Source organism: Echiichthys vipera (assembly GCF_963691815.1).
Source record: "Echiichthys vipera genome assembly, chromosome: 3".
Taxonomy (NCBI): domain Eukaryota; kingdom Metazoa; phylum Chordata; class Actinopteri; order Perciformes; family Trachinidae; genus Echiichthys; species Echiichthys vipera.
Genome location: NC_139828.1, coordinates 3488640 through 3501372, shown reverse-complemented (window position 1 = coordinate 3501372; position 12733 = coordinate 3488640). Strand labels below are relative to the sequence as shown.

The following is a 12733-nucleotide window of genomic DNA, read 5'->3' as shown; positions in this document are numbered from 1 at the left end:
AGTGAAAGTAAAACAGAAGCAATCAATAAAGAACCTTTGAATTATGAATGAGGTTTGATATGATGTCACTTTATAATCAGGATATTTTCCTGACATGTGTCCTGCTGCGTCTCTACGTTCAAACTCTTTCACACACAAAACCTCAGACGTTACCAATAAAAGTATTGGCTTTGCAGAAACCGCTCTCCGGTCAGTGTTGTAGTGGATCTGATGCTTCTGGATGAATATTCCTGCTGCATTCATGTGTCTGTTGTATTTTACTGCTATAGATGTTTACGGTTGTGTTCATTTTAACTCCTTCATATATAGTGTTGCAATGCAACATATGCAAGACCAGGGGCACAGGCCCAGGGGCCAATAAGGTCAGGGGCTCCTTAAGTGTTGCTGGAAAAAAACACACAAAATGATCCCAAGTTTACACAGAACGACAAAAAAAAAACACTACAGGGATGCACAACGACCACAAAGAGTTGCTGAATGACCGAAAATAGACAAAATTAAAATTAGATATAAAATGGACACAGAGAGAAACCAAATGATGACATAGTAACGTAAAATGCAAAACCACCACAAAAAGAAATCGCAAAATGACTAAAAATAGATGCAAAACAATCACAAACAGTCAAAGATGCATACACACAAAGAGAAACATATGACCACATCAACAACTGTTTAAACAATGAGTGCAAAATGACCACAAAGTGACCCAAAACGACTAATGTGCGAGTCCTATTCCTGTGTACTGGGGCGCTGTTACATGTCCGTGCCCAGGGGCCATTAGCTAATACTTCTTACTTAATTTGTATCAATGCAACCTCCTTTATATATGAACACATTAAGATCATCTACAACAGGCAGACAGGTGCCTCAAAAACACTTCCTACATTTAACATTTACTACATTCCTCCGTCTGCCAGACGTACAGGATTAAGTGAAGTCCTCGACAGAGGAGCAGCAGGCTCTTCTGGTTTCTCACTGAAATGTTGAAGCGTTGATGTTAAAGAATGTGGCTCGAGGTCGATGATCAGCCTGTGTCAGCGGTGGAAGAAGCTCTCAGATCCTCCACTAAAGTAAAAGCAGCGACCTCTGAAATACTCTGTTACAGGCAGAAGTGTCATGAACGGTGCGGGGAATGACTCCGAGGAGCAGGACCCCAAATGCAGACACGGACGACGAGTGAGATTTAAACAGATATTTAAAAGACGAAAACCAGAAACAAACAAAAACCGGGGAACGGGAAAACAGGAACAGGGTCCGAGGGGAGAACCAAACGCGGGGATCAGGAGACGAAACACGGACGGGTGGAGGAAAACAGGAACTCAGGAAACTATGACAAAAGAAACAAAGAAACGATGAACACAAGACAAAGCAACAGGGAAAGGGAACATGATCATCAGAGACACGAACCATGAAATAGCAATAACAGTCTGGTGCCGGACGTGAGTCTCATCCCGCTCTTCTATGACTCTGTGGTGGCATCAGCCATTTTCTATGGAGTAGTCTGCTGGAGCAGCAGCGTATCAGCAGCAGACAGGAGGAGACTTGATAAACTTATCAAGAAGGCCGGCTCCATCCTGGGACGCCCTGTGGACTCAGTGCAGGTGGTGGGAGAGAGCAGGATGCTGGACAACAGGAGTCCCACCCCCTGCAGGTCACTCTCACAGCACTGGGCAGCTCCTTCAGCAACACACTGATACACCCTAAGTGTGTGAAGGAGAGGTACCGCAGGTCCTTCAGCAACAGACTGATGCACCCTAAGTGTGTGAAGGAGAGGTACCGCAGCTCCTTCAGCAACAGACTGATGCACCCTAAGTGTGTGAAGGAGAGGTACAGCAGGTCCTTCAGCAACAGACTGATGCACCCTAAGTGTGTGAAGGAGAGGTACCGCAGCTCCTTTAGCAACAGACTGATGCACCCTAAGTGTGCGAAGGAGAGGTACCGCAGGTCCGTCAGCAACAGACTGATGCACCCTAAGTGTGCGGAGGAGAGGTACCGCAGCTCCTTCAGCAACAGACTGATGCACCCTAAGTGTGCGGAGGAGAGGTACCGCAGGTCCTTCAGCAACAGACTGATGCACCCTAAGTGTGCGAAGGAGAGGTATCGCAGGTCCTTCAGCAACAGACTGATGCACCCTAAGTGTGCTGAGGAGAGGTATCGCAGGTCCTTCAGCAACAGACTGATACACCCTAAGTGTGCGAAGGAGAGGTATCGCAGGTCCTTCAGCAACAGACTGATGCACCCTAAGTGTGCGAAGGAGAGGTACCGCAGGTCCTTCCTTTCTGCTGCTGTCAGACTTTACAATCAGCACTGCTCCCAATAGACTGTTGACCTCCTCCTGTACCCTGCACTGTGCAATATGTCTGTACTATGGTTACTTCTGTTTTTGCACTATTTGGTCATATTTACTCATATTTAATCACTTCATATTATATTATTACAAAACAAACAAACCAAGAACAACTGCACTATATCATGTGAATATGTACATATGTCTATTTCTATTTCTTCCCTTTTTAAATTTAACTTTATTGTTTATTTTTGCCATTTTTTATCTTATTTTGTAATATTCTGTTGCTGCTGTGACAAAAGAATTTCCCCGTCCGCGGGACATTAAAGGTTTTCTCATTCTGATTCTATCCAGGCGTTGACGAGGAGACGAGCCACAGCTGGAGGAACCACGCCGACCAGCTCCAACAGACAAACACACAGGGAAAGACACAAGCAGGAGACACAGACAGAGGGAGACAAACTCATACAAAAGGAAGAGGGAAGAGACTGACAGGACCAGAGTCGTGACAAGAAGTTAGTTTAGTTTTACCAAATAGGAAAGGAGCTGTGTGTTTAATTAGGGCCGTCCAGCGGCGCAGCTTGAGCCAAACTGAATACTAAGCACGATATTTGAAGGCAGTGCCCAGGAGATGAACTGGCACCTCTCCAGCCACCAGTCCACACTCCATACATGGTCCACACAGGGACTCGGTTCCCAGCCCAGTCACCTATGGACTGAGCTACTACCGCCCCGTGAAGAGGCTGTTGCAGCCATCCAGGCGTGATGACATGAAGGCGTGTACAAGGCTCTCTGTGTCTTTAAAGGTTCCTCCTCCTCCTCCTCCTCCTCCTCCTCTCATCTACAAACCAAACCAGCCTCCTTCAGTCACATCTGCTGCTAAAGCTAACACTGACACCTTGTGTTCACACTGAAATACAGCTCAGTTTCTACAGTATTCTGCGCTGTAGAGTTAAACATCCTTTACAGGCTGTCATCAGTGGTCCTATCACAGTACGGCCCTACTCTACAGTACCTCCGAGTTCACTTAGGAAGCTGTTATCATCTATTGGTATCATCCATCTGCGTCGCTTAGATCACCTGCTCCCCCACAGAGCTGTAAGAGGACGTAGTATGAAACAACAACGGCCGGACTGTTCTCATGCATTTTTCACACACTGCTAAAACTGCTGCCCCCGCGACCCGACCCCGGATAAGCGGATGAAGATGAGATGAGATGAGATGAGATGAGATAACAATGAAAAGTAATGCAGAGTAATTTGTGCATTTTCCACATACAGAATTTATTTTGTGTGTATTCCACGTATAAAAAAAAAGATTTAATATAAGACTGGGAGTTTTCTGCGCTGTAGAGTTAAAGGGGAGCTCATCACCTTCACAGTTTAGGTCTCGGAGAGTACGAGGCCTATCGCGTGTGTTAAAGCAGTAGAATAAAGATGTTTCAAAATGAAAATAATAAGGAGGTGTGGAGTTAGAAAGGAGTGAGACTTCTGTAGTCCGCTGCTCGCTGTGCTGCAGGCTGGAGGCACTTTTCCAGTATGACCACATTACATGACTCAAAACCGGCTCAGAATAAATATGCACGACAGTTTGGGTTATTGCTTTCACCATGACAACAAAATAAAAGGACAGCTGAGACGTTCTAGTTGATTAAATGGATTTATTGACAAGAACGGGCTCCAGATCTTCAGTGCTGCAGCATCGTCTGAAAGATAAACCACCAAGATAAGATCCACACACACACTTGAGGTCATATAAGTGAAAAATAAAGTATTTAAAAAGTCAGAGACAGCGATGCTACAAACATACGATGATCTCATAGAATATGATGCAGGAAAATACAACACATACATAAATGCAGCAGCAATATTCATTTAGAAACTTCAGATATAATACACTGACAGGAGACTTTACTGCACAATCAATACTTTTACTTTAAGGCATTTTAATTCTTCCACTGCTGGAAACGTCTGACGTTTCTTATGTGAAACAGTTTGAACGTAGAGACGCAGCAGGACACATGTCGGGAAAGATATCCTGATTATAAAGTGACATCATTCATAATTCAAAGATTCTTTATTGATTGCTACTGTTTTACTTTCACTTTAGTTGACTTTAAAAGTAGTTCCTCTTTTATTTCACAAGTTATTATAAAGTATCAAAGTGTAATTTAGACCCAGGACCAGGTGGAGAGATTAGATCTCCACACTGGCCTGGGAACGCCTCAGGATCCCCCAGTTAGAGCTGGTTAATGTGGCCCGGGAAAGGGAAGTTTGGGGTCCCCTGCTAAAGCTGCTGCCCCCGAGACCCGACCCCGGATAAGAGGCTGAAGATGAGATGAGAATCATTATATAACTTATTTTAATTGAGAGCGTTGATTCATTGTGTCCAAAGTCTGCGTCCTTGACTCTTCTGTCAGGGAAACGTGTCCAGCAGGCGCAGGTGGAAAGAGCAAAGTCGTGCCAGGATCTCCTCCAGGGTGGCAGGAGGAGCCAGAACACACAGCCTGCCAGGGCAAAGAGACGAAACACAGCATTAATATAGATTTACATATGAATATATCCACTGTATATACGGACACACCTGCGCTCAAAGCAGGAACGGAAGCTTTGATCTTGTTTTAATGTTGATTAATGTTCACGACTTTAACAAGGCCCCAGGCTGGAGTTGCTCCTGTGTCTCCTCACCACCGTGGAAATACAAACATGCTGCAAACGTGCTGCAAACGTGCTGAATTACATAATTATCATGATATTATCTTTATGTGTGCAGCAGCTCTGAGTACAGACTGCAACACTGCTTCACAGTCGTAACAGCACCGTGAGAAAATAGAAATAAAATAGATTTTAAATTGGAATAAAAAGGTTTAAAATGCGTCAAATACTCTTAAATGTCCTGCACAGCCACACACAAACACACACACACACACACACACACACACACACACACACACACACACACACACACACACACACACACACACACACACACACACACACACACACACACACACACACACCTGATGTGGTAGTTTGAATCTTCTCCGTTCTCACAGCCGGCTCCCAGACCCACACAAACACACACACACACACACACATAAACATACACATACACATACATATACACACACGCACGCACACACTCACACACACACACACACACACACACACACACACACACACCTGATGTGGTAGTTTGAATCTTCTTGTCCGTTCTCACAGCCGGCTTCCAAACACACACAAACACACACACACGCACACACACATACACACACACACACACACACACACACACACGCACACACACACACACACACACACACACACACACACACACACACACACACACACACACACACACACCTGATGTGGTAGTTTGAATCCTCTTGTCCGTTCTCACAGCCGGCTCCCAGACACACACACACACACACACACACACACACACACACACACACACACACACCTGATGTGGTAGTTTGAATCCTCTTGTCCGTTCTCACAGCCGGCTCCCAGACACACACCTTCCTCCTCCAGCAGCCTCTGACAGTAAAGCACATCTGCCTCCACTCCAGACATCTGCAGTCGATAACATAGCCGCGTTCAGATCACTGCCACATTTACAGCGTTTCCATACGTGACACGAGACTTTATGCACAACAGTGATCAACATTAGATTATGTTTTTCATCACCAGTGAAACCTTTAGAAATAAAGAACGAGAGAAAACGCCAATCACTTTGTCAATCAGCTCTGTGTCACTGCTGAACACGCGGATGAACGCTGCTAACTGGATAAAGTCCACTGGATGACTCACATCAGGTAAAAGTCTTTCTCTTTAGCGTTTAGCTTAGCAAAGCACCATTGAAACAACAGCAACTTAGCGCTCCTCCCAAGCACCACCCTCTTGTCCAAATATGGTCACTTCCTGCTCAAGAATACTAAGATGGCGAAGGCAAAATGCCAAACTGCTGCATGGCTTGAAAACAGTAAATGACAAACCAATGGGTGACATCACGGTGGCTCCGTCCACTCTTTTTTTTACAGTCTATGAGTAAAACGTGAGGACCTCAGCTCCAGTGGAGACGCTCTCTCACCTTGGCCTCCTCTAGCATCTGAGGTGGTAATCGCAGACAGGGGTAAAGAAAGACTCCCCCCATCCCTGGTTGGCAGTTCATCCCTGGAAGATCATTCAGGAACTCACACGCACGCTGAGTGTTCTGGGACAGAGTTGTGTGAGAGTGAAGAATCTCCTTCCATCGAGAAAACACACAAACAAACAAACAGTGGTGATTGTTTACAGATCAGCGTTCTGTAGAGACAGTGATCCGTTATGATGAAGCGTAGACGTTCCTCTCACCTGGGAGTATGTTTTATAGGAAGCATCTCCAGGTGTCGGTGGATTGACCATGACCTCCAGAGCGAGCTGTGGTAAAACTGGAGGGCTGGAAGTGCCCTGCATGTTTCTTAAGTACTTGTTCACTGCTGGGTCCATGTTAACTACCTCCATGTATCCTCCTCTGAGACCACACCTAAACACAGGGTGAACACATCTGCAGTCACCTGAGAGAACAGATACACTTACTCTTCTTTTCTTGGTGCATTGAGTCTTTTTATATTCAGATATTCACATTTATTTGACTCACTGGCAACATTTGTAACGTTTAGTGTTCATAAGTCGTAGAGAGTTGGTCCGGGACGTTGTTGCCTTTAAATCCAGGACTTTGACGCCAGGCTTGGTTTGGCAAAAATGTGTTTTGGTGAAATATTGTCAAGGGAAAACCTGCCTCATGTCATCTTGAATGTCCTAATATGTAACTTAAATGATTTCCATAAACTTAACCAACTGGTTTCAAACCATACTCTATAGATGTGTCAACTGTCTTTGAGTATTTTGAAAAGCCCTATATAAATAAAATGTATTTTTATGCATTATAATAATTACTCATGAACCATGAACAAAGCATGACAAAGAAATCTAGTAAATGTAACTAACTATGTCATATTCTTCAATCAAATCAAATCAACCTTTATTTATTTGGCGCTTTTCATACAGAAAAGTATCGCAAAGAGCCGAGTTACAGAGATGTACAGAAAAAGAGAAACATCAAATAAAACCAGGAGAAGTAAGTTCAAAGAACCCACAGTCATGCACACACACATATGTATACGTTCATACACACATTCACACACACACACACACACACAGCCACGCTGACACACACACTCACACCTACACAAACACCAGCTGTCACTACAGAGACATGGCCGGGCAGCGAGACCTGAGGTACAGAGGAGGCTAGAGGAAGCTACCTTTGGGGGGCCAACCACACCGGGAGAGGTCCCAGTCCAAGGTCACAGGGAGCACCGCCACAGAGACCCCCCCAACCCGAGCAGACAGGAGCCTCCGCACCGAGGTGCAGAGCCCTCTAGTCGCCCGGGCCGGAACTGTCCACGGGACAGCACCCCCCGCATCCAGACCAGAGACAACTCCCAAACTGGCAGGCCCCCTGATAAGGTTGTGATGTCCCAATGAAGCTTCATGAACCATCTCAACCGCTCCATCTGGTGGACTCAACAAATACAACCAATGGTTCATGAAGCTTCATTGGGACATCACTGTGATAAGGTTCAGAGTTCGAACATAACACCACCCAAAGAATCCAAAAACAAACATTTGGCTCAGGAAAGGTTTGTTCTTAAAGAAACACGCGTGATACTCACTCCCCCATGCAGGCGCTGGATAAAGAGTGGAAGGAGACCAACTCCACTGTGTCTGAGTACTCTTTGCCCATCTCAAACAGGACTCTCTTATAGGAAACAAACTCTTTCTCCTGTCCGTACACGCTGTCCTGGTACACCTGGAAGGTTCAAGAGGACATGAAACAAAGGAGCTCGTGTGAGAGTGAACACTGAGGAGATCAACTTTTAGCTTTAATCACCTCTTCAGCCAACAGGACGAGGCCCTCGGTCGCAGCAAAACGAATCACTTCCTCTATTGATTTCCTGTCTTGCACATGACCTGGAAGCACCAATAACAGTGTGAACCAGAGATTATAGAGGGGGGATCGGTTGATGTACAGTATGGTGTTGACCTGTGGGGTTTCCTGGGTTGCTGATGTAAATGGCTCTGGGGTCACAGCGCCCCCTCGCGGCCTTCAAAGCTCGGTGCAGCTCGTCCAGGTCTAAAGCCCAGCCTCGGTCCTCCATCAGCTGGTACGGCACCAGTGTCAGCCCGGACATATCCAGCAGTGCAGGCAGGGTGTGTGGGCAGGGCATTGGGGTCAACACGCCTGTCCGAGTCACACCCTCGCCACTTGCCATCAGGTGCAAAACCAACTGACACGATAAATATTAAAATAATGAACAACATGCAAAATTAGTTTCACCTAAATACCTGGTATTGGTTAACTGTACTTTGCATTTGGGTCTAATTAGCAAATGTTAACATGCTAACAAAGTAAACTAAGATGGTCACTCCATCCATCTTCAACCGCTTGTCACTATCTGGGTCGCAGGGGGGCTGGAGCCGATCACAGCTGACATCGGGCGTGAGGCGGGGTCCACCCTGGACAGGACGCCAGTCTATCACAGGACACACAGAGACGAACAGAGACAGACAACCATTCACACCTACGGGTGATTTAGAGTCATCAATGAACCGAACACCTGCACGTCTTTGGACTGTGGGAGGAAACCGGAGAACCCGGAGAAAACCCACGCAGACACGGGGACAACATGCAAACTCCACACAGAAGGGCCCCAGCCCGGATTCTAACCAGCAACCCTCTTGCTGTGAGGCGACAGTGGTAACCACCACTCCACCGTGCCGCACTAAACTAAGATGGTGAACATGATAAACATCTATCATGTATCATAAGCATTCATTCAGTTCCTAAGCCCATAAATGGAGTTTTTTTAATAATGTACAATGCAGATGTTATGCTCTGACACATATAAAAATACTCAATACCGTACGCCATTGAGAACTCATCGTGTCATCGTACCGCCAAAGTCTTCTGAGAACCAGTAGAACAAATGATGTCTCCCGGGTTTGAACCCACTCCACCATCTCGCCTCATGATGAACTCAGCAATGCTTTTCTGGACAAGTGGTATACCACGGGAGGTTGCAGAGTACGAGCCTGCGATCAACAGAGTGGGTAGATCAGCCATGAGAGGGGAGATCCATTCTGGGCCTCATGTTTTCATATCTGTACCAATAAATGAATATTCTTCATTCTCACCCACGCTCCCTCCACAAGCCCCCAGAAGCGTCTGTGCCCTCTGCCTGGCATCCAGAGGAAGGCTTTCCTCTTCCATGAGCTCGGGGTAAAGACACGCTGCCAACACCTGAGAGGTCAAACAGAGAGGGACAGGTTCACTTCGGAGCTGTCTAATCCGCTTGTACAGTGTACAGCGCAGAGTATGTCAAGCAATCTGTAAACCTCATCTCCTGCTATGTACTTTGCAGAAGGCACTGGCACTGCAACCAGGTCTAGCACCGCCCCGAGACGGCTGTGGACGGACAGAGTGTTTTTTTTACCCGATACCAGAATGTTAACTCTTGCAGCCAGGCAATACTCCAATGTGTGGGGATGTCACACAAAAAAAGCATGGTACAGGAAGTAGACAAACACACATAGAATATAAAACACCAACCTGGCGAACAAATGACATGGGTGCCATCCCTGCCCTGTGGGGATCCCCTGAACTGACATCAATCACCCGCTGGAAGGGTTTCTCCACTCCCTGAGAAACAAACAATGCAAATTAGACATAAAAGAAGATGACTTGAGGGCAGCTGTGGCTGAGAGATAGAGCAGGTCGTCCTCCATTGAAAGACTGGTGGTTCGATCCCCGGCTTCTCCATTCCACATGTCGAAATGAGCCCCAAATCACTCCCTGTGCTGCACATGGGGGTGTGAATGGTTAGATATTATTAGATTGTATGCAGTTGTCCACTACCATCATTGTAAATGTGACAAATGTAGTGTAAAGTAGACATAGTTAGAAGGCTAGAAAGGTCTCATCTCATCTCATCTTCAGCCTCTTATCCGGGGTCGGGTCGTGGGGGCAGCAGCTTTAGCAGGGGACCCCAAACTTCCCTTTCCCGGGCCACATTAACCAGCTCTAACTGGGGGATCCTGAGGCGTTCCCAGGCCAGTGTGGAGATCTAATCTCTCCACCTGGTCCTGGGTCTTCCCCGAGGCCTCCTCCCAGCTGGACGTGCCTGGAACACCTCCCTAGGGAGGCGCCCAGGGTTCATCCTTACTAGATGATCCTGAACCACCTCAACTGGCTCCTTTCAACGCAAAGGAGCAGCGGCTCTACTCCGAGTTCCTCACGGATGCTGAACTTCTATTTTGCTCTAACCACTGACCCACCAATCGCCCCATGTAAAGTGGCTGAAGGTCCTCGACGCAGCAGCCGTGGGTTCGACTCCAACCTGTGGCCTTTTCCTGCATGTCTGCCCCTCGTTCTCACCCCATTTCCTCTCTGTCCTATGTAATAAATGCTTAAAAAACAGAAAAAAAGGTGCTACATAAGTCCATTTACTTGTATTTTTTAACCCTGACATCCAATTTCCACTTCACCCAAGTGGCTATAGACACCCCAGACATCCTTATCATGTTCAGACTGGTGGAATTAAATAATCTAAAATACACATATAGGTGTTTATTTTACTTCACTTTGTCTGTTTGTGTCTGTAGGTCAATTCTAAATTCACCAAAAGTGAAATCGTATATCTCAGATTAGACGATCACACCTGTGACTCACCTGCGTGATCTCCTTTGTGATTCCTGCAGCCAGACCCTGCAGGATCGTTGGGGGTCTGATGCCTCGCACCGTGGGGTTAACATCCTGCACGAGACTCATCTCTGACTGACTGATGAGCAGCTCAACGCAGAGACCTGAAGTGACTCGAATAAAAACCTGCCAGGCGAGTGGGAAGGAACTGAAAGTATCTTGACAAACGCCTATCGTAATAAAAAGAGGCAAACCTGTTTTTAAAACTTACAGATATTGTGACACACCCTCACCATCAAGCACAAAACAAAACTTGCACGTATAGTTCATCAGGCCGGCAAAATAATTGGCTCTCCCCAAAACCCTCCTACCACAACTGTACACCCGGTCAGTACCATCACACAGGACCCCACCCACCCCCTCCACCAATCCTTTGACTTGGCACGAAAAAACATCTATAAAAAATCCCCACAGCCATCACCACACTGAACAGTCACAACATATCTCACTCCACTCAGTCAGCCCTGTGCACTGCCTGCATCTTTTGGCATTAATGTATTGTCATTGTTTGGGGCTGTCTGTTTTGTACGTATTTATTTATTTTGTGTAAATTGAACCTGCCCTGGGCCGACACAGTGGTGTGGTGGTTAGCACTGTCGCCTCACAGCGAGAGGGTTTGTGGCTCTTCTGTGTGGAGCATGTTGTCCCTGTGTCTGCGTGGGTTTTCTCCGGGTTCTCCGGTTTCCTCCCACAGTCCAAAGACGTGCAGGTGTTCGGTTCATTGATGACTCTAAATCGCCCGTAGGTGTGAATGGCTGTCTGTCTCTGTTCATCTCTATGTCACACCTTCTCACACCATCTCGCCTTCATCAAACGCCATGGCACAGATGTACTTGCTTTGCTTGTCTACTATGCAACCAATGGGATGAACGTCAACCATTGTCTTCACACACAAGAGTTGTCTCAGGGTCTCCTATTTTACAGTGAAATGAAACCGTCAGCTTGGTCAGGACCCCTTTATCGTCACTTTTTAACGTTCAGTCAGTAACATTCTCGCTGTATCGTAGCTGCTGTTGCCTCTACTCATCATTGATCATGTTTGCCAGCATAATTATTATCATTGTCATAATCTATCACCTTAGATGTGCTTGTTTCTACTGTTCTGCTGCATTAACTGCCATAACATATGAGTCATATTCACATTACTATAGATATTATTATAGTTACTGGAAGTGTGTCTTTGTGTCTGTCTTTGTGTCTGTCTGTGTCTCTCTCTCTGTCCATCTGTCCGTCTTTTCTCTCTCTCTCTCTCCTTCTCTTCCTCTCTCCGGTGCAGACAGATGTGCGTCCTCCACAGAGCTGGGTCTGTCTGACGTTCCTGTCTGTTATAGTGAAGGTTTTCAACGCCACCGTACTCTACGGGGGAATTGTTGGGTCTCTGTAAATCATAAATAAGTCATAGAGTGTGGTCTTTACCTACTCCGTAAAGTCTCCTGAGATAACTTTGGTTATGATTTGACACTATAAATAAAATTGAATTGAATTGAATTGAACGGAAGTTGACTGCGAGATGGCGATGGACTGGAAGTGGACCACAAAGGTTGCTTTTGGTGACGGTTAGTGTTAGAAAATAGGTTGTGATTCGGTCTAGTACGCTCAGGACATGAATCCTGCTCAGCTGGGTGAAAGTCCTGTGTGTTT

The 12733-nt window shown here is 46.2% G+C and overlaps 1 protein-coding gene across 1 annotated transcript; it reads right to left on the bottom strand.

Moving 5' to 3' along the window:
* Positions 1 to 3970: 3970 nt before the first annotated feature.
* LOC310945273 (alanine aminotransferase 2-like) lies at positions 3971 to 11191 on the bottom strand. Its single transcript, XM_083911316.1, has 11 exons — positions 11063 to 11191; positions 9944 to 10033; positions 9529 to 9634; positions 9290 to 9426; positions 8378 to 8621; positions 8225 to 8304; positions 8007 to 8143; positions 6643 to 6814; positions 6380 to 6535; positions 5750 to 5862; positions 3971 to 4793 (listed from the first exon to the last, which is right to left on the bottom strand). Exons 1-11 carry the CDS (start codon positions 11159 to 11161, stop codon positions 4703 to 4705), a joined length of 1425 nt encoding a protein of 474 aa, XP_083767442.1. The 5' UTR covers positions 11162 to 11191; the 3' UTR covers positions 3971 to 4702.
* Positions 11192 to 12733: the final 1542 nt, after the last annotated feature.